The sequence below is a fragment of the Melozone crissalis genome, unplaced genomic scaffold (assembly GCF_028551555.1).
Source record: "Melozone crissalis strain CALT ecotype California unplaced genomic scaffold, PUWL_Pcris_2 ptg000045l_1, whole genome shotgun sequence".
NCBI classification, from domain to species: domain Eukaryota; kingdom Metazoa; phylum Chordata; class Aves; order Passeriformes; family Passerellidae; genus Melozone; species Melozone crissalis.
In genome coordinates, this window is record NW_026535823.1 from 17,812,323 (window position 1) to 17,836,953 (window position 24,631).

Below are 24,631 nucleotides of genomic sequence, written 5' to 3' on the forward strand. Positions count from 1 at the left end.
ATCCAGTTTTATCAATTCACTCAAAGGTTTTCCTATCATTACACTTCTTTATTCCCCTTAACTTCAGGTCTATGAAACAGACCAATTTGCCAATTTATAGGTTCTCTATGTATTAGCTACATGTCTAATTAAATCTGTAACTTGCTGTAGGTAAGCTATTTCAGTCTTACACCTCCCTGAGTCATATTAGAGACCACAATCTGTACTGCTGCTTTTGACACAAACACAAATCCACCAATTCAGTGTTTGCTGTTGTATAGAAGTGTTTTCTAGACACAACATTTCTTCATCTCTGAAACAGAAGTAATCATCCCCATGGGACACATTACATCTCTCAGACTTGCAGCAATAATGGTTGCTATGCTTGTCCTACTCTTTTTATGTTGCTGGATTCTGCTTCACTTTTAAGTGTTGACCTACAAATTTTAGAATTCCACATCCTTGCATGACTAATACACTGCACAACAAGGGCAGACTTGGGTACAAAGTCCCACTTCTAAAACAAACTTAGATTCATCAGCAATCCCTATAAGGTAAAGTACACCTATGTTGTGCTAAAAGTTGTTTCTGAATCACATACCCACTGTCAAATCTACCCTCACATGCTCTAATAAAGCTGTTTGGCAAATTGCACTTTCTGGTTAAAGTTTAGTACCAATTCTTCAAATAATTGGGATCTTTCAGCTCTAGGCAAACTACCACAAAAACAGCTAAACTTGCTTGGAATAGAATGTTATTAAAACAGATTTTTCTACAGTAGATTTGTTAACACTGTATTTAATGATTTCAACATGTATTGATTGCACTGTGCTGATTACAAAGCAGTTACACTAAAAATTAGTGGCTTGTTAAAAAGTAATACAAGTTACTGCTTGATACCATAAGCAACAGAAAGAACCACAACTGCCTGTGTAGCATTTCTCAGCTCTATATTGGGAGCACTTCACAAATATATGTTCACACCCACTTTTCAGATACAGGAACACAAGAAGATTAAATGACTGTTCTAAGTTACCAAAATGGCCTTTCAACCAGTCAACAAAAAAGTCAAAAAAATCTTTACAGTTCAGGCCTGACAAGTCAAAGAGATCAGTTCAGTGAATCTCAATCCTGACTTTAGAACCTGAAAAAAACTACCCAGTATGTTCTGACACACAGGGAAAAACACAGGGCTTTAATACTGAAATGTATTAAAGTACACAAAGAGAAGACAGGCCTTGACTCATACAGCTCTTGAACCTTCTTTACCTTATTTTCAGCATTCATGATCTGCACAGTCTAAAAATTTCCCATATATTTCCACCTCTTTTATATAACTTGTTACTAAGTGACCAGAAGAAGGTCAAACACAAGCTAAAGTGAAAAGCAGTAACACTGAATAAAGATAATCTCTTTATTCAGTGCACTTTTTGGGGAGCTCCCATATTGACCAGTGAATACTTATTAAATTCACTGCCTATTTTAGCAAAAGCAAGGATTGCCCAAGTGAGGTATCTGTGACCTGTCCACTGAGGTATCTGATGTCAGATGCAGTCACCTTTAGGGTTATGTATCTCTGTACTTCCTCAATACCATGTGTGTGTGTGTGTACACACATATCCACATGCACACACAGTTGGCATGTCATAACTTTTATGTTACCAACTTTATTTTGTGAAGGTCAAGCTCACCAATACCTTAAGTCAAGCCTAAGGCTTCAGTATTAAAAATCAAAATTATCACCAAAATGACTTGCAGCCATTTGTCTCAAGACAGACAACATTTACTGAGAGTGCTCCCCCTCCATGTACTACTGCCCATGAATGAGGAAGGAGACAAGCACTTAAAATACAAGGCAAACATTACAAAAACTCAAGCACTTCAACTTCAGACGGTGGGTGCTTCCAAATCTTTATCTAAAAAGAGGTATTAACAGAAGTAAAGATTACTTTCCCCCCCCCCCCCCATGAAGATTATGCAAAATAGTCTATTTAAATGGGTCTTGCATGGGAATACCTGATGCAATACTTTACAGAGAATATAAAGATCTCAACCAAATTTTCAAGTTTTTTCTTGCATCTTTCCATGATTAAGACTGTACAATCTATCTACCACTAACACCTAGAACAGAATGGGATTTAAAAACAGTCCTAAGAAGTTTAGCACACATCAAAAGCATGTAGAAGCACATAAGATGAACCATGATCTTCTGTCCTTTGAATGCCTCCTGCATTTCCCAAGACATGCACAATGACAATATTACTCATTAACTCATTATGATAAGGCTTTTAAAAATGCTACACTGGAAGGAAGCATTCCAACAAGAGCATTTCTGTGCTCATCCACTTTTCAAGTTCTACTGCTAGATGAATTTTGCAAATTGTATCTGCACAGATTTTTAATATTTGGTCTATACACAGTTTGTGTACAATTCTCTTTCTGTTCCATTCTTCCTGTTCCTTTAAAAGTCACAGTCCTGTCAACACTGAAGCAGATTTTCATAAACTTTAGCTGACATGGAACAGAATGCTTCATGCCTACCAAAAGCCCAGTGGCTATCTGGAAGCATACATGATTGCATTCATTTCCATTTCATGCTGCAGCAACCACTTAGCCTCACTGGTTCCAGCTGTGTCCCTGCTCCACCTCTTGTATCCTCACACAGATGAAATGCCAAAGAGAATCCAGCACAGGCCACCATGGCCACCTGAACACCTCTGCAGTGTGTCACTGGGCCAGACTATGAACTGCAGACATCACCTACCACTATTTCCTAAATTCTCACTGTAACCAACCTTGCATCACAAGGATGCTGCAGACCTTTATTCCACTGCCCAAGCTTCCTCAGGCTTGGCATTCACTTCACATGAATCTTCAATGGCTTGAGCACACTATTAACATTTTGCCAAGAAGAGTCTGTGCAATGTGAAATCACCATGCTGGCAGTATCTCCCAGGCCATTCCACAAAGCTCAAAGAGGACTGTTTACTTTCACAACATTCCATCTTAAAATACCAATCCTGGTATTTTTAAAAAATACATTCAAAATTAGTATTGACTCGCTGCCATGCCACAGAAAATACTAATTAAAACCATCAACTACAACCATTCTGTGAAAACAATTTCAAATTGTCTTTAAAATAGTAGCTTTGCTGTGGAAAAGGCTGGAGAATAAATAAATTGTAAGAATTGTCACTGTAAGAAATGTTTGATAAGTTAAATAACAGCACAACTGAACAACATTTTCTAAGTTAAGTTTAAAAAACCAAAACCTAACAAAAATTTTAAGTATGAATGTTGTAATTTTTCCTGCATTGAATAAAATGGTGCATCAATTCTGATGTCTACAGTGTAATTCAGAGAAAGTCACTGGAAGAGCTCATGAAATTTGCTTTCACACAGAGAAAAGTTACTAGGAAACATTACAGTGACTGAGAAAATATTTTAGTATGCTAAGAACTGAAAGTGAAGAACTCATAATCCATAAAAGACACTGTTCCCTGGGAAGGAATTTTAAACTCAAAGGTACTGGATACTGACTTGTGAGTCAAAACAAAGAGACATACATAAGTAACAAGCTCACCAGCTATAGATTTGCTCGTTCACAAAGCAAATTTTTCAAGTGAAATGGGGAGAGCTTATCTCAGCTACAAAGAAAAAGTGATTTCACAGTAATGCGTGGTACCTGCAACATCTTCGAGATCTGTTACAACAATGTGTGCATTTAGCTCCTGTAACTTATGATGCAAGTCTTCCAATTTCTTATTCGATTTTTTCAAAATGTTGTCCACATATGCCAAGTTCTTTTTATCCGTTGTGACCTTCCTGAGGTTCTCTGCTCCCTCCTTGATTTTAAGTTCTTTTCTTATTTCTCGCTTGATTTGGTCCTTTATTTCATCCAGCTTCTGCTGTACCATTGTATCTGAGAAGTCCAACTTCTGGCCAGTGCTCACATTCTCAGAGGTTACAAGGCCTTTGGCATCCCCCTAGGAAGAAAAACAGTAATATAATCACCAGGCAACACTGTTTCTGACAACACACACTTACAGTGCCCAGCACTCAGGTCTAAGTTAACCCTGTGAGGCCACTCACTAACCTCAGCTTACACTCACATTGACCTAAAGCAACAATATCACAAGATATGATGTTAACTGGAGCTACATTTTACAACAGATTTATTTTAAATTGAGTGACATCTTTACTATGCCTATTTTTAACAGCAAGAGATTTAAATACTTTTGTATTTGTCATGGCTGCTTGCCTAGCAGTTATATGCCTCAGAGCTAATGAGTCATGTTTGTGATTTTATAGATTTAATTTGTGTTTTAATAGACAAGATGGATAGAGGAAAGAAGACTAACTTCTAATAATTATAATCTATGGGGAAATTTTATATATTCTTTATAATAGGTTCATTTTAAAGATTGTTAAAAAAGTAGTGATATTTGCAGTTGTTTAAAGAAATACTGGCATATCTATAAGGATTTCTCAAGCTTTTACTGGAAAGACATTTACCAAGTCTTTTTAATCCTTCAAGTAAAGATTTTTTTTATTTCAAAATAAAAATTAATTTCTTTTAAAAGTAATAATCATTAAAAAACCCAAATCTTATTTTCTTGTGCAGGCAAGCTAGGCTGAAATGAAAAAAAAATTTGCAATAATGGAACAGGAGTTGTTGTAGTAAGGGAGCAGGGGATGAAAAGTCTTCAGAGCCCCAGTACACAGGGGGTCATAACTGTGCCTACTTTACATTCACATATCATTGAGAAGTAGGAGCACAAGGGCACATTATAGAACCTACATCAATGAAGTTCATGTACAATTAATTACATATGTAACAAGATTTGTGTGCCTTATGCACAAACCCCAGACAATGAGCAGACATTAGCTCCTACCCAAAAAATTCTAGCTAGAGGTAAATGAGTGAAGATCAAAGAAAGATTCTCCTGAACTTGAATTTGAACCCATCCTAACTCAGAATTATTTAATAAATGTCTGGCCTGATTTTCATGTAACTACCCAAAAGATCAAAATTCCACCAAAATTTCTTAAACACTATGATGAAGTTGCCTTGACTTCTGAAAAACAGGGTGAACAAAAGGCATTTTATGGCATAATTAAAATGTAGAAAGTTTTTGTCATAAAATCAGTTAGCATCACAGTAAACAGAAGAAAACTTTTGGGAGGGAGTTCATGGAGCACAGCACCAGGCTAATAAACTGAAGAATGTCCAGAACACAAAACTACTACAGACACTCTACAGTAACTTGGTTTTCAAAACAATTTGTATCACGAAGGTTGTGCCTGGACCCTACATGTCAACAGATAATGCTGGTCAAACTATTTCAATCCCTGCATATTCCAGCAATACTGCCTTCCATAAGCAAGATCCAATCTACTAGTCCTCAACTATAATTTCCCATGTTCCCTGAGTCTCTCATTAAAATCTGTCTACCCACAGATTCTACTTTTAGTACAAAAAGTTAACAACTCAAAGATTCTTAAATATTCAAAGTAGTCCGAACCACCATCTTGCCACAGAATTTGACTATCAGTAAAAGAGAGAACAAGAAAGCAATTTAGAAATGGCAAAGTGAGTTAGAAATGAAAGGGAAAAAACCATGCAAATTTACTTTAAGTACACTTGTGAGTTCTCTTCTGTCAGTGCAGATTAAAATAAATAATTATGCATATGTGGAGAGGCTATTAATAGCTGTACTGGGAAGTACATGGCATTGTTTCCATATATAGGCACATAAAATAGAATCAATTTTAAAAAAATAAAATAGAATAATCAATGGCAATGAGCAACTGGTCCAAAGGTTCTTGAAATAAAGGAAGCCATCCACCATGAATTGAGTGTTTAGTTTTGAGAAAACTGAAACTGAATTGATATAACAACTGTATGGCAAACTATTTAAGTAGTAAGTATATCCAAATCAGATTAAGATCTTTAATTTCCCTGTCTTTCTAACACATAAAAATTAAGGACATCAAAAAAAGACAAGATTAGTATACTACTAGTCAGGCTTTAAGGATAGAGATATTAAAAACAATTGTGAATAAAAAGTATTTGTTTTTCCACCACAATTTTTCATGTCTGTTCTGCAAGCTTTCTAGAAATAAACTTATGTATCACATGCTTCCTTAAAGCAGGATATTATACTTTTTAAAGTTCATAGGAGAAAGACAAATGAGAAATGTAAAAACCCCAAATCAAATAACAAAACCACCAAAACCCAAAAGAAAACCTTTTTTTCAATGCTGTAATAGCACCTGAAGTTTGCTAAAATTATGCCAAGAATGTACACTTCTCAAACAGAACAATGTAATTAAGATCTAAATAATTCAGAAATATTATTCACTGGGGTTTACTAAAGAGACTTCAGTTAATTGTTCATCCATGGAACAATAATGTATTTTGTTACAGGGGAGGTTTTTATCCCTCTACAAGCCCTATACCCCATCTGTTAGAATGTTGTTACATTCTCCCATAAAAAGGTTTTTGGAGCCCTTGTTCCAGACAGAGTCCCTAGTAAGCCTTCAATGAACTTAAATCTCCATGATCATTAGTAATTTGCCTTTGGAATTTGCAGTAATTGAGTTGAAGTTCTCCTCAACCTGAGTAGTCTCAGCAGCATTTTTCTCCCTGGATTTAAGGGTTTCAGGACAGACTTGCCTTCTTCAATCTGCTTTTGAGACAGTGGAGAGTTCAATAGTGTGGGTGCTAACACTGCAAGCTGGTCACACTGCCTGTACACTTAAACATTCTTTTGTAAATCCCCCCAAAAGCCACAGATGATACTCCTTCTGTCTCTCCTGTCATCCAGAGTTAATCACACTTTTGAGCAAGAAGTATTCTCACCTAGTTATCCAGATGTGTCACCTGGCACAAAGGTCACTGTGAAATAAATTCTTCCAAGGAGGCACCTGTGCACTCAGTGACCCCTGAAGGTCACTGTGAAGGCAGAGCAACACTGTGTTCTGCAAGGGAAGCTGCTCTGGCCCTGCACCAACGTGCTTTGCTGCTGAGATGCAACAAAGCTTTGAGACAGAGCCTCATGCTGCAAAGATGAGCAGCCTCAAAAGTGTTCCAGTTCAGGATGAAGATAATGTCCACAATGGCACAAGACAGTATGTCTGATAATTAAATCAGTCTAATAGTTAACGTCTAATAGTAAGTCAGTAGTAGAAATGAGGAAGGATATTTTTCTTTAAGAAAAGCACCTCCCAAATGCCAAACTTGAAACTATACTTTTTTATTGAAGTTACTTAAAATACAGCATATTCCAGTTTTGTTAGATGAGAACCTACTACCAAGTCTCTGCTTAGAGTTGAATATTCTTTCAAAAAATGATTTTTCTCATTTGGATAAACTCCTTCCCAGGATAAACCTCACATCCTTTAGGTTATAGGTGCTCTGCCCACTCAACCTGAAAATTAAGTGTAAAAAGAAACAACAATTAGAGACAAGGCCCAAGTTCTTTCCTTTGCAGTGCTCAAGCAGGCAGCGTGCAAAACCAAGAAACCATTCACATTCTGTATACCAAGAAGCTATCAATGAATTTTTGTACAACTCTTTCCTTTACTCTCCCTCTTAACATAAAATATCTTAAGAGTGGAAATGCTCTAAAACAGATAATGACTAAACCACTCCTGCTAGCAAAAGCGAGAACAGGCCTCATTGCTTTACAATCCAAGGCAACAGAACGGGCAGCCAGTTACTGATTCTCAGTTTCTTTTTAAATTCTGTAGTGTTTTGAGTGCTGGTTAAAAGAGAGGGGCCAGTCTTTGCTGGGTGCTGCCAGTACTGGACAGCCCAGCACTGCATCCTTTCCCCTTGTGCCACACAAACTGCTGGGGACCTGGCTCTCGGCCTGAGCAGCAGCACCCACCCACCGTGGGAGGCACAGACAGCACTGAGAGGCAGCACTGCTCACCTCTCTGCTAAATACATGTTTCTGAGCCCTGCAAATTACTGAAACATTTCAGTGTGTAATGAAACTCAAGATATGCTCACCACAATTAACTATCAACAACCACACATAAGATACTACTGCTTGATTAAAAAAAAAAAAAAAAAAAAGAAGGAAAAAAGAGCCCATTTATGCAGACTTCCCATGGCATAGGGCTTAACCTCACTTTGATTGCTGGCTCAAAGACTATCTATTTACATAGATTAATTCAAGATGCCAGCCTTCAACTTCTGTACTTCTGGGAAATGTTTTAAGTATAGTCGCTGAAAATAATGAGTAGTGGTCTGAGCATGTCTTTTAATAATACAGTTGATTCTGGCTGGTGTGGTGAAAAAGTGTAGTAATACTGTTTATGAAAACCATGTGGGGCTTGCACTTTTGCTTCAGATCAATTCTGAACCAAACAACTGGTGAAGCAGGTGCTTTGATACACTGCATTTACCACCAAAATCCTATTTAAGAATAAAACATCCAAACTGCACAGCAGTGGCAATGGTACTGCTGAAGAGAGTACCATGAAGCTGAAAATAGCAGGGAATCTGCTTAAGTTTTGAATTCTAAATGAGATTCTCAAACTGCTCCCTCTTAGAAGATAACACTAAAACTCTGGGCATTAGTAACTCCTGAAGACTTGTTCCTAAGATCACAGTACAACTTGACTGTGCTATACCATATATTCATTATACAGAATATTGATTAGAGCAAGAATTTCAGTGGCTCATTTCTGTTAGAAGTTGTTATAGAAAGGTAAGTGGAGTCTTAAACCAAACCACACTTAACATATGATGAGTGCTCATGCACAACATTATTTACCTTTTACACTGATGTGCTACAAGCACACACTAAACCTGCATTTAGAAAAAATCACAAACCAGACCATATCAAAACTCCCAGTAAAACTGCTTACATTTTTTCCTAAAAGTATTAGCATTTCTTTTTATATGCTCTTGAATTTTAGCAATCATTTCAATAGACAATGAGACAATTAAAAACCTGTTTGACAGTAAAAAATGCTATATAAAAATAGGATTTTCATCTTATGTATGATTAAAAAAGTTATCATTACCCAGAAAGACAAAATGCTTATTAAAATGTAATTTAATTTTGAAGAGCTAGAAGTACAGTTTTGGAACTACTAGGTATCTTAGTATAATAATTTTCTGAATAATTTTTAAGGAAAAAAAAAAGGAAAAAAAAGCTGCTTTTCTGAGCTAACTGCCAAGGTTCCCAAAGTTCTCTACACTAATTCCTAAGACTAGAGTAGTCTTTTATTTTACAAACAATGTTAATCAATTGCAAACTTCCCTTCCCCCCGAAGTCATTCATAACACCAGATGTGACGGCTTGTCTGCATTACTGGAACTACATGGGCTATTTCCTCCTACTCAGAAGCAAATGTGATTGTGGCCAAGATCTCAGCACTCACCCAATGTCAAGAACTGTAAAAACCCCCAACTTGGAGGCTTAATAGATTTTGGCATTAGTTTGCTGTGCTAACATGTCACAAATCAGGATTTAAATTTAATCTAAGTCACAGCTTTCTGCTTTGTAACAAGAGGCTGTTTAAGGCAGAAATATCCACAGTCCACTATATTATACATGGATGAATTCAAGTAGGACAATGATTAAATGGGGTTCAATTCCTGTGCACAAACAGCGAGTGCCCAACTGCATCTGTAAGAGATGAATTGATTTTAAAAAAAGGAAAAATGTGTTCCTTAAATAGGGAGGTCCTCAATCAGCTGGTCACCTCTGCTATGCTCTCCCAGTTTGAACTGCTGTCCTGATGAATATTTTAATGGAAATGTTGTTTTCACTCACACAATAGGTGCTGGGCTGCAGCAGTTGGTCCTACAGCTCCTGAATGAAAACCTGTGTGACCTGACTCAGCCAAAACATCTCATCTAAACAGGTAATAAAATTCCCTGGGGAGTCCTTGCTATCATCCACCATTCCAGCCATCAAAAATCCCTGATTCAGCCAGAATTTTCTAACACAAAAAGCATGGCACCCAAAGGTGCTCTAACTGCAGTAAAGACTTGCTTACAGAACCAGAAGCTGTGTCCATGCAGAGCTGTGCCAACACTAATGAGAGAAAGGGGCATTAGAGAGAGAGACTTTGCTACAGAAGGGAAAGCAAACATTTTAAGAAATGTTGCCTTCAGCTGCTTCTTGTTGCAGGAGCTCCTGATAGTTTCACACAAGAAGAACCTGCAAGGAGGCTTCCAAGGAAATATGACATTGAAAGAAAATCTTCACACTGAAAATCTTCACACTTCACACTGAAGATTTTCTTTCAATGCCGTATGACTTCATGTGTCATATGTCAATGACTTCACACAGTTCCTCACAATCAAAAAGCTTGATGGAGGCTATGGCACAACACAGGTGATGAGCCCTCAAATGGGAGGCCAGCAAATGGCAACAGTATCCAAGAAGCATGACCACATATTCTGGCAACAGGCGTGGTACAAACACTTCAGCGGTTTCCAAACTTTTATCTCTAACTTGAAGTTCCGACTCCAAGCCAAAAAATTCCAATAGAGCCCAGTACAGTGGAAACAAAACTTCCCCTCTGTAGTTTCAGATGTGCAAAAGAAACAGCAAAATCCTAGTTCCCATCAATAGGGACTGCTGTCACAACCTTTATTAACATGTGCCCAAGAAGATCAGGATATGAAATTATGGCTATAATAATGCCACTTCTCCATTCTCTATGAGACTTTGCTTAGTTTTCATTTAGCTTCTCATCACATATGAGAATAACATAGTCAGAAGAAAATTGCTTTTTATGTAAATAGTATGGTTTCAAGCAGACCACATATGGTAGGTGAAGCTCTATTAAATGCCAAAATACAAACAGTCCCTTTCAAGGTACAGGGAACAAGATTTTATGAAATGTTAATACCATAGTGCATGCTGAAAATATCACCAATAATGATGTATCATAGAACTGTGCCAAGAAGACTGAAGTAATTCCCCTGAAATGCAGCCTCACCAAGATGCAGGCAATCAAAGCACTGAAATGATAATTTCTCATCTAATGCCTGTAACATTATCATATATTAATAATGTGGTAAATATATACACTCCCCTTTAAAAGATAAGAAAATCAGGTGGATTAAGTGACAGTTGAACAAATGAAAGAGAGGCAAGCTCACAGGAGCACAAAATATTGCAAGACTGAGTCCCCAGCCACAGATCCTGGGGTTGTACACTTACTGCACTGGACTGGGCAGCAAAAACAGGTATCTGTGTCCTACCTCCTACTGCCAACACAGGAATTTCATGCACAAACTTGTTTTGCATTTTCTAAATTTGAACTAAAAAATTTAGTGTTCTTTTGAGAAATGTCTTGGTGGAAAGAATCTTTAGATCCCATAAAAATCTGAAGTAAATGTATGAAAATATAACTAGTAAATAGCAGAGAAATGAGCATTCTTATGTGTGTTTGACAGCTTGAGGCTTCTTAAAAATAAAACCCCCTTACATTTTAAAACTGATAGCAAAACTATGTATTGTGAGGGACTTAGGTATTTTTGAATTTTGTGGTTTTTTTCTTTTCTTGTTACTTTATACACTTTCAAAAATCCCATAAGAATTGCAGGGGTTGTTTTCATGAGAACACCTGCAGTTTTCTGTATTATATAGATAAATGAACAACTTCATCCTAATGGCCTAAATTGATTTCTTGAATATATACAGCATGTATTTAAAATACAGTGTATTTTAATACACTTGGCAAACCCTACATAGGGGTATCCATGGTATCCATTTCTTTCAGAAATTCATACACTCATTTTGAATTACTGCCAGAGACTGAAAGAAGGAAGGGGGCTTGAGAGAAATTCTTATCACAAGATTTGTCTCCATTTGACTTGACTGATCTCTCTGTTACATTAAACTCAAGTTTGGTGCAAGCAGTTGTTATAATGCTTTGAAGTGCTTGAAGTATAACATAAGTTACTCAGGAAACAGAACTATTTCAGATAAAGGTAAGGTCACGCAAATATTGTGTGGTGAATTTGCCTCTAAGTATAAGTAATACAGAAACTAATCAGTCCACCAGGGAGAAACACTCTCCCTCTTCCCCATGCTGCTTCCACCACAACCAGTAAGGGATCTGCTGAAGTGCATGTTAAAGCAAACACCTAAACTCAAAAATTTCTGCTGCTACTGAAAGTTAGCTTAATTTTGTTCCAGGTAACCCCAATATAAATACGTTTATTGCATTTTTTTCATTCAAAACATTTACCTGTTTTTGTCTAACATTCAGAGCAGAGTAATATTATACATGTAGCTCAAGATGTTTGAAAAAATAATGTCACTACATTATCCAAACTACAGGATGTGGTATTTAATTGGGTAGAAGAGATTTTCAAAGGTTAAAAGGTCAAGTCAACAGACATGAGTCAAAATCATGTCTTATGACTTTGATAACTCCTCCTCAAACTCAATGCACACTGTATAAAGGTGATAATTTGGTGGGCATGCATCCAAAAATATGCTTACTTTAAAGAGAAGTTACCATTGCAACCATATATTTTTAACAGCTGTAATGTTAACATTAAGATAAAAATGTGTGGGTAAACTTCTGCTTGTGAAGGAGTTTTAGTTACTAGGCAGAAATACAAAAATAAAACCTCAAAGAACCCAAACCCTAATTTATTAATGCTTAATGACAATCAGGTCCTATCCCAAGTGGTAAGGTATTTTTCTTGTATATTATGAATGAAAAATGAATTAGATAATAGCTGCCACTAAAAAGGTATTATTATCTATCTCAGGTAATGCAACAGATTGAGCATTCTGCTCATCCACAAATCACAGTATCAGCTGTTCCCACATCTGTTAAGTGGTGGGACTTCAATGTAACACACTTTAACTAAACTGCAAGGGAAGAAAGCTAAAATGTCTTACTACAGAAACAAATCATTACAGCTGGAACTTCTGTGGTCTTTCAGTGCAGGTTAAAAATCTTAAACACTGAAATGATGCAAAACAAATCCTCACAATAAAAAGGAATTTCTCAATAACACATGCAAGCATCAGGACATTGCTGAAGACCAATACACAATTTCTTTAATCTGAAAAGTACAATAAAGGGGTCTCTGTATGAAAATCTCAATTTCTGAGATGGATAACTAGCAATTGAAAAGAAAAACCCTCAAATTTCTTTGTTTCTGGCAATTCCAACTTTCAGCACAAACAACTGATATGTTAGTCTACATTTTACTTTACTATGCTCTACAGGAGCTATTTTTAGCCATTTCAAAACTAATGGAAGAGTTGAGAGTCTACATTCCACTCTAATTAAGCCATCATCTTTAGCAGCCAACTATTTTGTACATTATAAATGCAGCAATACATATCAGAGATAATACTAACATCTGTTTTATAAGGCAAGAGGCCAAATGGCTAAATACTAGATCCTGGTGAAGGAACCAGATTTTTTGCTTTCTAGGACTGTGTGCAACAGCAGCTTCAGCAGAGCTTATGGGTTTCCCAGCTTGGTAGCTGAGTCTGTTATACAGGAAAGGGATGTATGCTTGTATTTATATTAAGGATCTGTGTCTTCCTACCCTAGGACTGAGAACCCTCTCACAGTAGCTTGGGTTGTTTTATCTGAAGTTACTCAAGTTCCCAGCCTACACTCCAACCAGCTGGAAATCCTGCTCCTGCTTTCACCTCCACCAGTAAAAGGAGAATTGGAAAGTCTTCTTAAATCCTTTCCTCGTCTTTTACAGGTGGTCAGTAGAAAAGATCACTTTTCCCTACTGGGACTGCCACACCCAAAATTCCACTTGTAGAGATGCAGGCACCTCATTCCATGCTCTTCCAGTAAGAGTTTACGTATGAACACAGGGTTATTTATAGAAGCATTACTTCATGTTCCATTTGTCTGAGACTTCTACAGAGCATCACTGATGCACATTGTGATACATTTAAATAGTGTTTTTGCAATCCTTCTTCCTCTGACCCTTACAATATGGTAGAAAGATTCTCACTGGCTCTTAATGTCCATTTTCTATTTAAGAATTCCCTAGGCATTACAGAATAATGAAGAAATAGTATCCTGTCTTAACCTGCAACAGAAGCCAAAAGAAAATTGCCTGACTGAACTGTTTTATATGCAAAAGCAATGAAAAAGAGGCAGGTGAATTCACTTCCTACATGGATTGCAAAAAATTCTCAGTACATTTCTAAATACAAATATGCCTAAAGCTTTGATTGTAAAACCTTTCTACATTTTCTTAGTTTTTAGGAGCCCTGATTCTCCACTGACTGTAATAAATACTCTAAGTAAATCTACTTTTTTATGACCTAAAATGAACATATGACTTACATATGAAGTTTACAGTGAAAAGTGTAGAATAAAAGCCTAGGATTTTAGCAAGGGATTTCTTACTGCATATTGAACAAATTTTACTCTTTATGCTTAACCTCAGCACCATCTCCCAAGTAAGCTGTTTCCTGTTTTGCACACACACTTGCATAGGACTCCTCTCCACCTAGCTCTTGCTACCAGCACAGCTCAATATCAGTTAAATAGAAAATGGGAAGCAGTGGTTTCAGAATAACCGATGCACCAACGAGACCTGTAACATAACAGAAATAAACCAGAACAAAACAACAGTTTTTCAGTGCATCATGTATAGACATACATATAAAACTAAATCTTAAAGGATATCCCATGAACCCATGTATACATAACAATGGTAAAAAGGTCTCACCTTACAAGTGCACTAGATTAGTTGTTTTTTATACTGCTGAGTATTCAGAAAATGCACAAGACATACTTGTTAGTGATCTCAATACTCCTCCCTTTTCAGAGTAGGTAAGTTTACATATGCAGTCTGTGTGTCTTCCAGCCACAATCATATGAATGGAACCTTGAATGTGGTATGTAACATGTTTATCCTAAATTGATCAATTTTTTAACACTGAAAGCCTCACCCTATTTTACAGGGCACATATAAACAGCAGTTTTTATATACACAATTTCAAAAAACATCCTAGAAATACTTGTTGCTAATGTGAATCTGATTTTGGTATGCTCATCACTTTTGAGGCATTTTTCTTCAAGACTAAAAGTTTTCCACTTCATTCCAGTTCAGGAGCATTTCAGTTAGCAGCCTGAGAAAAATCTTCAGATTTTTCTCTGCAGAAAACTAGAAACTGTAGCATGAAAAATCCATTAAGCAAAAGTAGAATATTCTGCTTTATTAATAACTAAGAACTACCAAAAAATACTCTAGATATGACATTGAGCAAAACCTTCATGAAGAACTGCCTTAAGCTAAGGAAAGAAACTACTGCAATCAGAAGCTATTTATGGTTAACCTGCTGCATTCCCCAGAGTATCTACAATGTATTCCTCTATAATGACCTGTCTAATCTAAAGCATGTCATCTTTAGGAGACAAAAATACACAAATTAACTTCTGACTGAAAAATACCAGCAGGAAGATGACTCCTACTTGATGAAAGAGATTTTCATATTCTGAGATGTAAGTGTTATGTGGTTGTGGCTATTTTCTAACTGCACTTGGAAGGGGCTGATTCTGAGTGGGTGGGGTGTGTTTTTTTGATGCTCTCTCAAGTATTGTATTAAAGACGTCAAGAGTCACAAGAGAAAAATAAAAATCAGTCTCTGCAATAAAAAAAAAGAATTTTAACTACAAAATTAAAGTACAGTCCCAATCTGTATACACCATTTTCCAAATTAAGCTAAGATACTATATTTAGGTCAGGCTACCATCCTCTCAACTCTAAACATCTCTGACCTCTCTGAGCATTACTGGTTTCTTTTTCATGCCCTTTGCACTGCTTTACCCAGCCAGGACACAATGAACCAGCATTATTATGAACGTTCTGGGGTGCAGCAGCCAATGCTTCTGCCTAGGCACAGGTCCTCCCCATTTTCTGAAGGTGCCACAACCACAGCCAGCTAACCCTGAGTGAGGAAGAGGCAGCTCTGTTCATTGCCAGTATATGCCACTAACATGCTCACTGCCTTTGTATCTCAGGTTTCCAGGAATTCCCAGCAGTTGTATTTCACTCTGTACTAAGTATATTCATTGCAGTAAAGAAACATCTATGAATGCCTGTAGTTAAGTTTTAAAAATCTGTTTACTTCAAATACTGTATAAACCTTAAATTGACACTAAATTAATTAAAGTAGCAGATGGGAAGGAAGGCAAATGCTAAAGAAAGGAAATGCTACCTTTGAGCTCATAAAACAGTATAGTCTATTGTAGAAAGAAATAAAAATTTGCAAAAATGGGAGATCATTAGCAGAACTTAGATCTCCCTTGCTTTTCTTTCATATCCAACATCATCTAGTTCAAGAATGTCACTGGAGTTAAAGAAATCAATTTCCATTTCACAGAAACTACTGCCCTGACAGTGTCACTGAGTTACTGCCACCAAAAAGAAACACGTCAAATTAGTTAGTCTGGCTGCTAACCTGAAAAATAGATGATGATACTGGATACCCCTCCTGCACTTAAGAATTTTCTAAGGATTTTAAAAAAAAACCTGTTAGAATTAATTTAATTAAAACTTGAGAATATATTCACTTGCTGTCTTGTGCAGAATCCTAATACAGATAAAGACCAATTTCTAAAGCAATTAAATTTACAATTTCAATTTGTTTCAGCATTATGTAGCATGTTACAAGTAAAGGCAGAATTCAAGAAAGGAAGTTGCCCCCAAACCAAAAAATTGACTGCTGATAAATGCCATGTACTTTGCCACAGATTAATATTTTATTTGAAAAATGTGCATACAAAATGAAAAGGAAAAAAGTCAGATCAAGATGTTCCTTTGTGAAGTGTCTTGCTTATATGCTGAGGAATCATATATGAACCAGTTTGATAAAAATGAATAGTTAAAACTAAATTTTTCACCCTACAGAAAAATACTTAGTTTGACTTACACTAACTTGCCTGAATAAAGAAGTAGAGTAGAATTAAAAAACCCTCTGATAGAAATTATGTTTTTCTAATATTGAAGCACTGTCTGCTTTAATTTTCAAAATGTCATGTTCTCACCTCTTGGGAAACCAAAGATGCAAATCATAGCAACGTGAAGAAAACTCTCTCAATAATGAGTTAAGTTTCAATAACAAAATTTAAATAATCTTTCTGAGGACCCCTAGTTATGGATATTATAATTTGCAGCTCATAACTTTTGACATCCAGGCATTTTCAGCCTAAAACAACGGCTTCATATGAGCTTATAAATAAGCAACAAACAAACTCAAATATTGAAGAAAACATGCTTCCATTAAAGGAGATTGCTGAGTCCCAAATGGGCAGCAGTTCAAGAATGCTACATGAGTAGTCAGGCATGTACGATTTACAGTACTTTTACTTTTCTACTGCTGTCACTAAGTTTAGAATATGTCTACAAAAAGTCCTTGCCGATTTTAAATCTTCTGTACATCTGTATGCTTGTTTATGTATTTTTCCATACAAGTCTCTGAAACTTTGACTTTGGCTTCTGTAACCTTTTGCTAGAATCTGCTTTACTCTATTGGGTGTCCCCATCCGATTGTGCCCATGGAATTCCCGACATGCTCTGGATGGGTTGCAGGCAGCACACACCCTTACAACTGCAGAGGTTAATAACACTTGTCAGAAAAGCTGACACTTCCTTGTCATAATTTATCTTATAATTTTAGCTTCCACAATTTGAGTATTAGGAAAGAAAGAATCTTGTCATGCCACAAGCAGATCCATCTATAAAGGAAACATCTTCTTAAAACATATTCCATTTCATTGTTTTGCAGTGTCTTCCCATATAAATAAACATATGGAGTTGAAAAGCAGTGGATGGTTTTACATATTGTGCTTGTAAAAAGCAACAAGCCACACAGTCAATTTGCATTCCTTCTAAATTCTCAGCAATAGATTTGGATGCTTTTGGGCTTATGTTACTCAAAAATCCAAGTGATAACATGTATTACAATGATGAAAAAGAAACTTCAATCTCATATCTAGTAAGCTCAGTGATGCAAATAGGGCAAGTCCTAAAATCTATCATAAAAGGAAGTGGTTATGTTCCTCTTCCTGCAGAAAAGAAGAAAGGTAGAAAAACAGAACCAAGCAAGTTTTTTTCCATTTCTCTAAGGACTGGCATAAAGTTTCTAGCCTACATTACAGAAATCAGCTTGTTGTTACTAGAGAGCTCTGGAACACCTGGAATCACCCAAACCAATCTCCTTGTTTATTTTAAACATAATCTTTCACCTCAACAGCACAAATACAAAAAAATACATTCAGGGTTTGCAAGTACAAGGAGAATAAGAATTTATAATTTTGGAATTAATTCAACACAGGAACATTGAAAACATACAATCACTTTGTTATCTCAAACTTCTTACTTCTGTACCAGATTTTTAGGCCTTTTCTCCCCCAAATTTGGCTAGACCTCTGAAACACAGAATCAATCTTGTACACAGTAGTTCAAAGTCCTCTAAGTGGTGCTTTAATTGATGCTCATGTGACCATTCAGAGATATTTTCCTATTGCAAACATTCAACTCATCACTGTAGGGGATTTATTTCCCTACTGAATATTCAAATGTCTCACACTTATCGAGCTACTCATTAACTGACAAATGTATTCATACCAAGCTGTATATAATACCTCAGTCTCTTCATTACCTTTATGGGCAGTACATTTCTAGTATTACTTGCACAGTACTTTGTCTTCACTCCAAAATTCAATCCCATCCATTTCAATTGTACACACTTTTTCTTCCACTTCAGTTAGAGAAATAACAAAAATACTCAAGATTCTACAAAATTTCTTCTTGCATTGGGTGCATAAAAGGTTTAACAGCAGACTTAGCACTTCTAAAAGTTAGCTAATAAACTTGGGCTTATAGCCCTAAACTGGCCTCGTACTGCTACCAAGCCTTACCACTGTTCTCAGCCTTCAACATCAAACTAAATGTAACTATATCTTCCATCCATGCATGATGTCCAAACCAATTCTATTTTTAATGCCTTTTCAGACAAACAGGTTTTCACTGTCACAGGCATATTGTGAGACTTTCTGCTTGAAGAACGTCAAGCTAGAAGAGAATTGCCACAGACAGTCTTGGACTGCTCATTATCAGCATATTCACCTGCAGCAGAATTGGACTCCACACAGTCCTTAGCTGTGAATCTGTATTCCCATAAACATTTTACTGCATGAACCACCACTGCAGGCAATAAAAAGCATCCTAAAGAACAAGCAGTCCTGACCTCCCCTAACAGTTTGTTCCTGTTCCAGACCACTCACTGATATATGCAGTACAAACTTTTATATGGCCACACAGTGAACTGCAATTTTGAACCTGATCTGGCTGAAAACTAATCTAGAGGTGAAAAAATCCCACCAAAACAACCCAACAAAATCTGTTCACCATACAGCTGCCTGTGCAAATGTATAGCAACATAATATGGCACATGCTCACTTTCAGCAGTGGTACCAGCTGACAGAGTCTGACACTTTCTTTGAGCAACAGACTCAGTTCTGTATGGGAAAAGCTTCCAACTCCAGCACATGACATCATCAATGAACCAACTAGAACTTTTCCATCCTAAATTTATGGACCTGTCTTACATCTTACTGCAACAAAGAAAACCAAACTGAATATACTTTTAACAGTTTTCAAAAATACTTACGTTAAAGTTCCTAAATTGACAGGCCAACTATGGCACCAGTGATATACTAAACAACATCACTATTACCTGGTTAATTAGATGGTTTGTGTTTTGGACTTTGAAATGAAAAACAAAAAAAGGACATTTTTTCTGATGTTTTAAACATCAACTCTCAGTTTCTCCTCAAAAGTTACATGAAGTTTGTATAAAAAAAAATTATATACATACACACAGCTGAATAGAAGAATAATTTCAAAACACCTATGTACTGCTATTATTTACAAGTACTATTTCAGGTTAATAACAATTAAAATTACTATTACTTCTTATTAATTTAAATAGCCTATTTCTTTCAACAGTCTAACAAATATGAGTACACAGGAGAGTGCATATGTATTTATGAAGTTCACATATGTGTATTTACTTCTTAAGTTGCATTGGAGAAAATTTATGTGGTAGAGATGATCAAGTACTTTGAGTATTAGGAGCTAAAAAAAAAAAAAAAAAGCCAACCACAAGGTGTATTGGCACCCACATTCCAAGAACTGAGTAATATTCTCTGGGTTTAGGGCTCAGAAAACTACTACTGTTGTATTTACCCACAAGAAAAGGTCTCCCTTCTGGCCTGATCTGCTTGGAAGTGTTTCATCACAGTAACAAACACAGTTCCACAGTATTCCTGAGATTTATCTTATAACTTTAGTACAATCTATTAGTTCCTTGGTATTGCAGACTTAATTATGCCTTCTCCTGGCTATAGATTTGCTGCCTATTGCATTTTGTTACATCCTAACAACAAGTGTGGAAAGTTAGTGGAAAACTCCCTGGTTCTTCTCAATAGAAACAGAACTGATTCTGCTACTTAAATTTTCAGGCTAATATGTTCTTGTATTTAATGGAAACTTAAAATGTAGCAACCCTACTACCATGTTGCAAGGTAACAAATGTCAGAAAAACCTCAAGAGAATAAAAACAGTTTTCTTCAACACCAGACTCCCACACATAGCACTAAGACAAGAGCCAGGTATTAAAGGCTTCTGATTCAAGCTCTCTGATCTGCACTTATTTAGAGAAGGAATCAGAAACTCCCTATCATTTAAAAAGCAATACATCTCCAGTGAAGAAAACAAGGCTTAAAGGAATCCATAGGAATTGGAGGCAGAAAAAGCGAACTAATTTAGTCACATCCACATTAAGGTTTTTACTAACCCTGATTTGTATGTTGGGCCAGAGCCCACTGTCCCTGGGTCTTGTCACATATCAGCCTTTCCTCATGGCACAAAAAAGAAAAGGGAAATGCTGCATATAGTAAACTTTCACAGCCCAGCCTTTTCCAGTTATCCTTTCTTATTTGGTACCTATCTGATAGCTAGCTATGTATCTACAGTAAAATAACAAAGGCTTTCAGTAGGGGTATACTTGGCCTAGGAAAATACACTTTTGCTAATATTCCTATATTTTCCTGTCCAGTGGAAGTAACAAATTCTATTACTGAGACCACAGCCTTGCCATCTCCGTGCATTCCCTCCAGAAGTGCTCTGTACACTGCAGCAGCAGTAAACAGGAAGTACAGCCACAGTGGGCATAATGCTGATACAAAGCATAGGAAACTGTATCTATACCTAACATCAAGAAAAAGTAAGGCGTGGCCTGCTCTAAAAAACAACCAGCTCACCATTACCCAGCTGGTGGTCCCACTTGTGAGCCATGGTAACTGATCACATGAACCCTCTCAGCTCACCCTACCGATGAAGTTGAATGCACCACCTCGAATAGCCTCATTTCAGCCTCTTCCACTAAGCAGAGCAGAACAACAGCAGAACTCCCAGCAAAGCTGGCTCATTGAGCTGAACATAAGCCTGCAAATGTGCACTGCTATCCTGTTCATGTGAGTGTCTCCCCACCACAGAAATCTCAGCCATCTCATCCTCACCAGATACCAGAATTTGCATGGCAAATCTGATGGATGCCACAAAACTTCCTTCGTTTGACATACAGTCACCAAATTCCTGAAAGTTTGGAAAATCATCCCACAAAATCATGAGAAAACCAAGCAGTATTTTGCTCCAAAGGATGTACTCCCAGACTGCCATGCAAGTAGTTTAATTCACTGGTAAGGTGTCAAACAGTAAGTAAGTGGTAGCTGTAAAATGGCAGTAACAAAAATTGTGTTGATTTGTGTAACTGTGACATAACTGTATTGCTGCAGTTCAAATAAACAAACATATCATATCTGCTGGTACTTGTAAGGACAGGCCTAAAGCATTTTGTTAGCTAATGGTATTATTAGTTTCTGTTCTGATGTGTTACTTCTCAATCATATCTCAAAGTAACAGAAGCCATGGATTCAATTTTAAAACATAAATCTCATTTCCTTAAAAAGAGCCTCCCCCACCCACCCACACCAAACACTAGCAAAGATGCTCTTTTGCTTGTGTCAGGAACTGCAGACCAAGCATTAATAATTAAAGCTTTAAAGTACCATACAAATGCTTTGTCCATGCTACAGTAAAGTCTCATGAGAGATGCTTCAGCTCAGTCTGTTCCTGAACCCTTTCACTTACTGGACCCATGTAGTGAAAACACAAAGCAAACAAAAAGCCTACCATCAACCAATTTGTACCAGCTGTAAAAGTGTGTACAAAAAAAAAAAAAAAAAAAAAAAGACTGAGCCCTCCACTGCATGTGGGAGACTTTGTTACTCTGAATCCATGTAGAGGTCTTAGTCTCTAATTCAGCACTGAGGCACTGATGAAGAAATCCTTAATCCCAACATGAAAACCTCAAACCACTGTTTGCCAATGTCAAGGACATATTTATCTAGTTATTCTACTGCAGGCTTTAGGTTACACTGTAATGAATGACCTTCACAATGTATAAAACTCTTCCAGAAGAGCTATTACATATAGTTAACTAAATACTTTTCTACTAGCCATCACTAATAATTTATCTTGAGTTAAAGTAACAGATCTAGGTCCTAAAAAGACAGCTACTCTGATAAAGAAAATTCAGTCAAATGTATACAAGTCTAAATGATATACAAGTTCCTGTGTTAACAGGAAGATGAACAGAATTCAAAAAAAGAAAAAAAAACCAAACCCCAAAACAAAACAAAAAACTCCACCCATCCACCTACCAAAAGGTATTTTAAGGACTGTTTATGTTCCAGTGAGAACAGGATGCATATTTTGCTAATGTAATATTTGAACACAGGAATGTTTAAAGAGTATATACATCCACAAATGGGAAAAAAACCCTGAAGTGCTTTTCTAAATCTACCAATTGTGAAAACATTTGTAGGGACCTAAGGAGTCCCAAGCAGCTGTACATCCTTTCTAAACTGCAATTGACTAGTTCAGGATATTTTCACCTGAATGTGACATTCTTTCCTCCTGAAGAAACAAGAGTAATTCAAAATTATTTAAAGCTAATCTGTCCTAGCTGAATATTATTTGAAGGCAGTCTTACTGCTGAGTGTTCAGCCCAATTACAATGTTTCTTCAAAACAGATTAATTAGGTTACTTGTACCTTTTTACGGTGTCCTTAGGCACTTGACCACAGCTAATAATAAATACCCAGTACTTTCTAACTCTAAAAAAAGCAGGCATCATTACCTCTATTCTAAAGATGAGGAAATGGAGACATGAGTAAGCAAAGCCATCTGCCTAATGTCACCTAGCTGAGAGCAGAGAAGCCAGGAATGAAATAGAGGTTTTCAGAGTCCCAGCTAATAGTTTAACAAGTACAAGCATCCAATTTTATACACATTTATATACAAAACATAGTTGTACAACCTCAGACTCAACTGTCCAATTTGTATCATGCAGACCAATAAAATACTAAGCATTGTTCAGTCACATTAATTTAACATATATTCTTGCCCTAGATATGAAATGGAAAAATAAAACAAACCAAAAACTGTACCGGATGTACCATCATATAATCGTAATTTACACATTTCAGTTGTGATGCTGTTCATCACTATTTAAAAAAAAAAATACCATGGCCTTTGAACATGATTCTGTCAGGAAATTTATGCTTTATGATCTCTAAGTACAGCACCTTAGGAAATTAGGTGACCAGGGTATTAACACAAAATATCCATTAAAAAGGTCCCTATATGCTGACCAGTATAAAGACATTTTTCACAATGTTCAGTAATATCAAAAATATGTATGATGGTTGAGTTTGAAAAATTAATTCCAAGAAGAGACTTTAATATTTCCATTTGAAGTAATGGAGGGTTTGTTACATGCTTACTCATTTCAGGGCATAGCCTAAGTTCTCTATCTTGACCAAACAATTTCATATAAGCAAATAAACACAGGTAATGTACTTTTTCCCTGATATTAAACAAGTATTGCTTTGCAAAACACAACTTTGAGTGAAGTGAATTTTTTTTATGAAATAAATCCATTAACATTAAACATAAATGCCCCAAGTTTAGAAGATTCACAGTACTGTCTAGAAAAGAAGTGGTAGTGAACATCTAGAAGTACACAAGTGTAATCACTGTGCATACACACTGGTTTCATTTAAATACTCTAAGCAATAATTTCTGTTAACCCAGCCATACCAATTTACTATGCTGACATCTACCATCACTGCCAAGAAAGCATACATATTTTTTTCACAAAAAAATTAAATTTTTAATAATGATTTGAAAAAAACAAACCAAACCTTTTTCCATAAAAAAACTTTAAAATATTTTATTTTGTGGATGCCTTATTTAACAAACTACAGCACCATATGTTAGAGCTTAATTTCTTTGAAGAAACAGAGTTGGCACTTCCACCAGGAAGCAAAGAGTTAAAGACTGTGCAATTAACCTGAGAGCCAGCACTGGAGAGGCTAGTTTACCTGGTGTACAAAGTTCTAAGGGATGCAAGCCCACAGAAGGACAGCAGAATTTTGGAAGGGAAGGCAACATCAGCAATACTGGTTCTTACCCAAGCTCATTCCTCCTCCTACTAAAGAACCTGTACTAGAGATAAAAGGAGGTAAAAAAGGGTAA

At 36.5% G+C, this 24,631-nt stretch overlaps 1 protein-coding gene across 1 annotated transcript in view; it reads right to left on the minus strand.

Annotated features, from left to right (window-relative positions):
- PKN2 (protein kinase N2) overlaps positions 1-24,631 on the minus strand; it is a 54,701-nt gene that overhangs the window by 26,888 nt on the left and 3,182 nt on the right. The window contains exon 2 of the mRNA XM_054286305.1: positions 3,665-3,965. Within this exon, the coding sequence (XP_054142280.1) occupies positions 3,665-3,965 (301 nt within the window). The remainder of the gene's footprint in view (positions 1-3,664; positions 3,966-24,631) is intronic.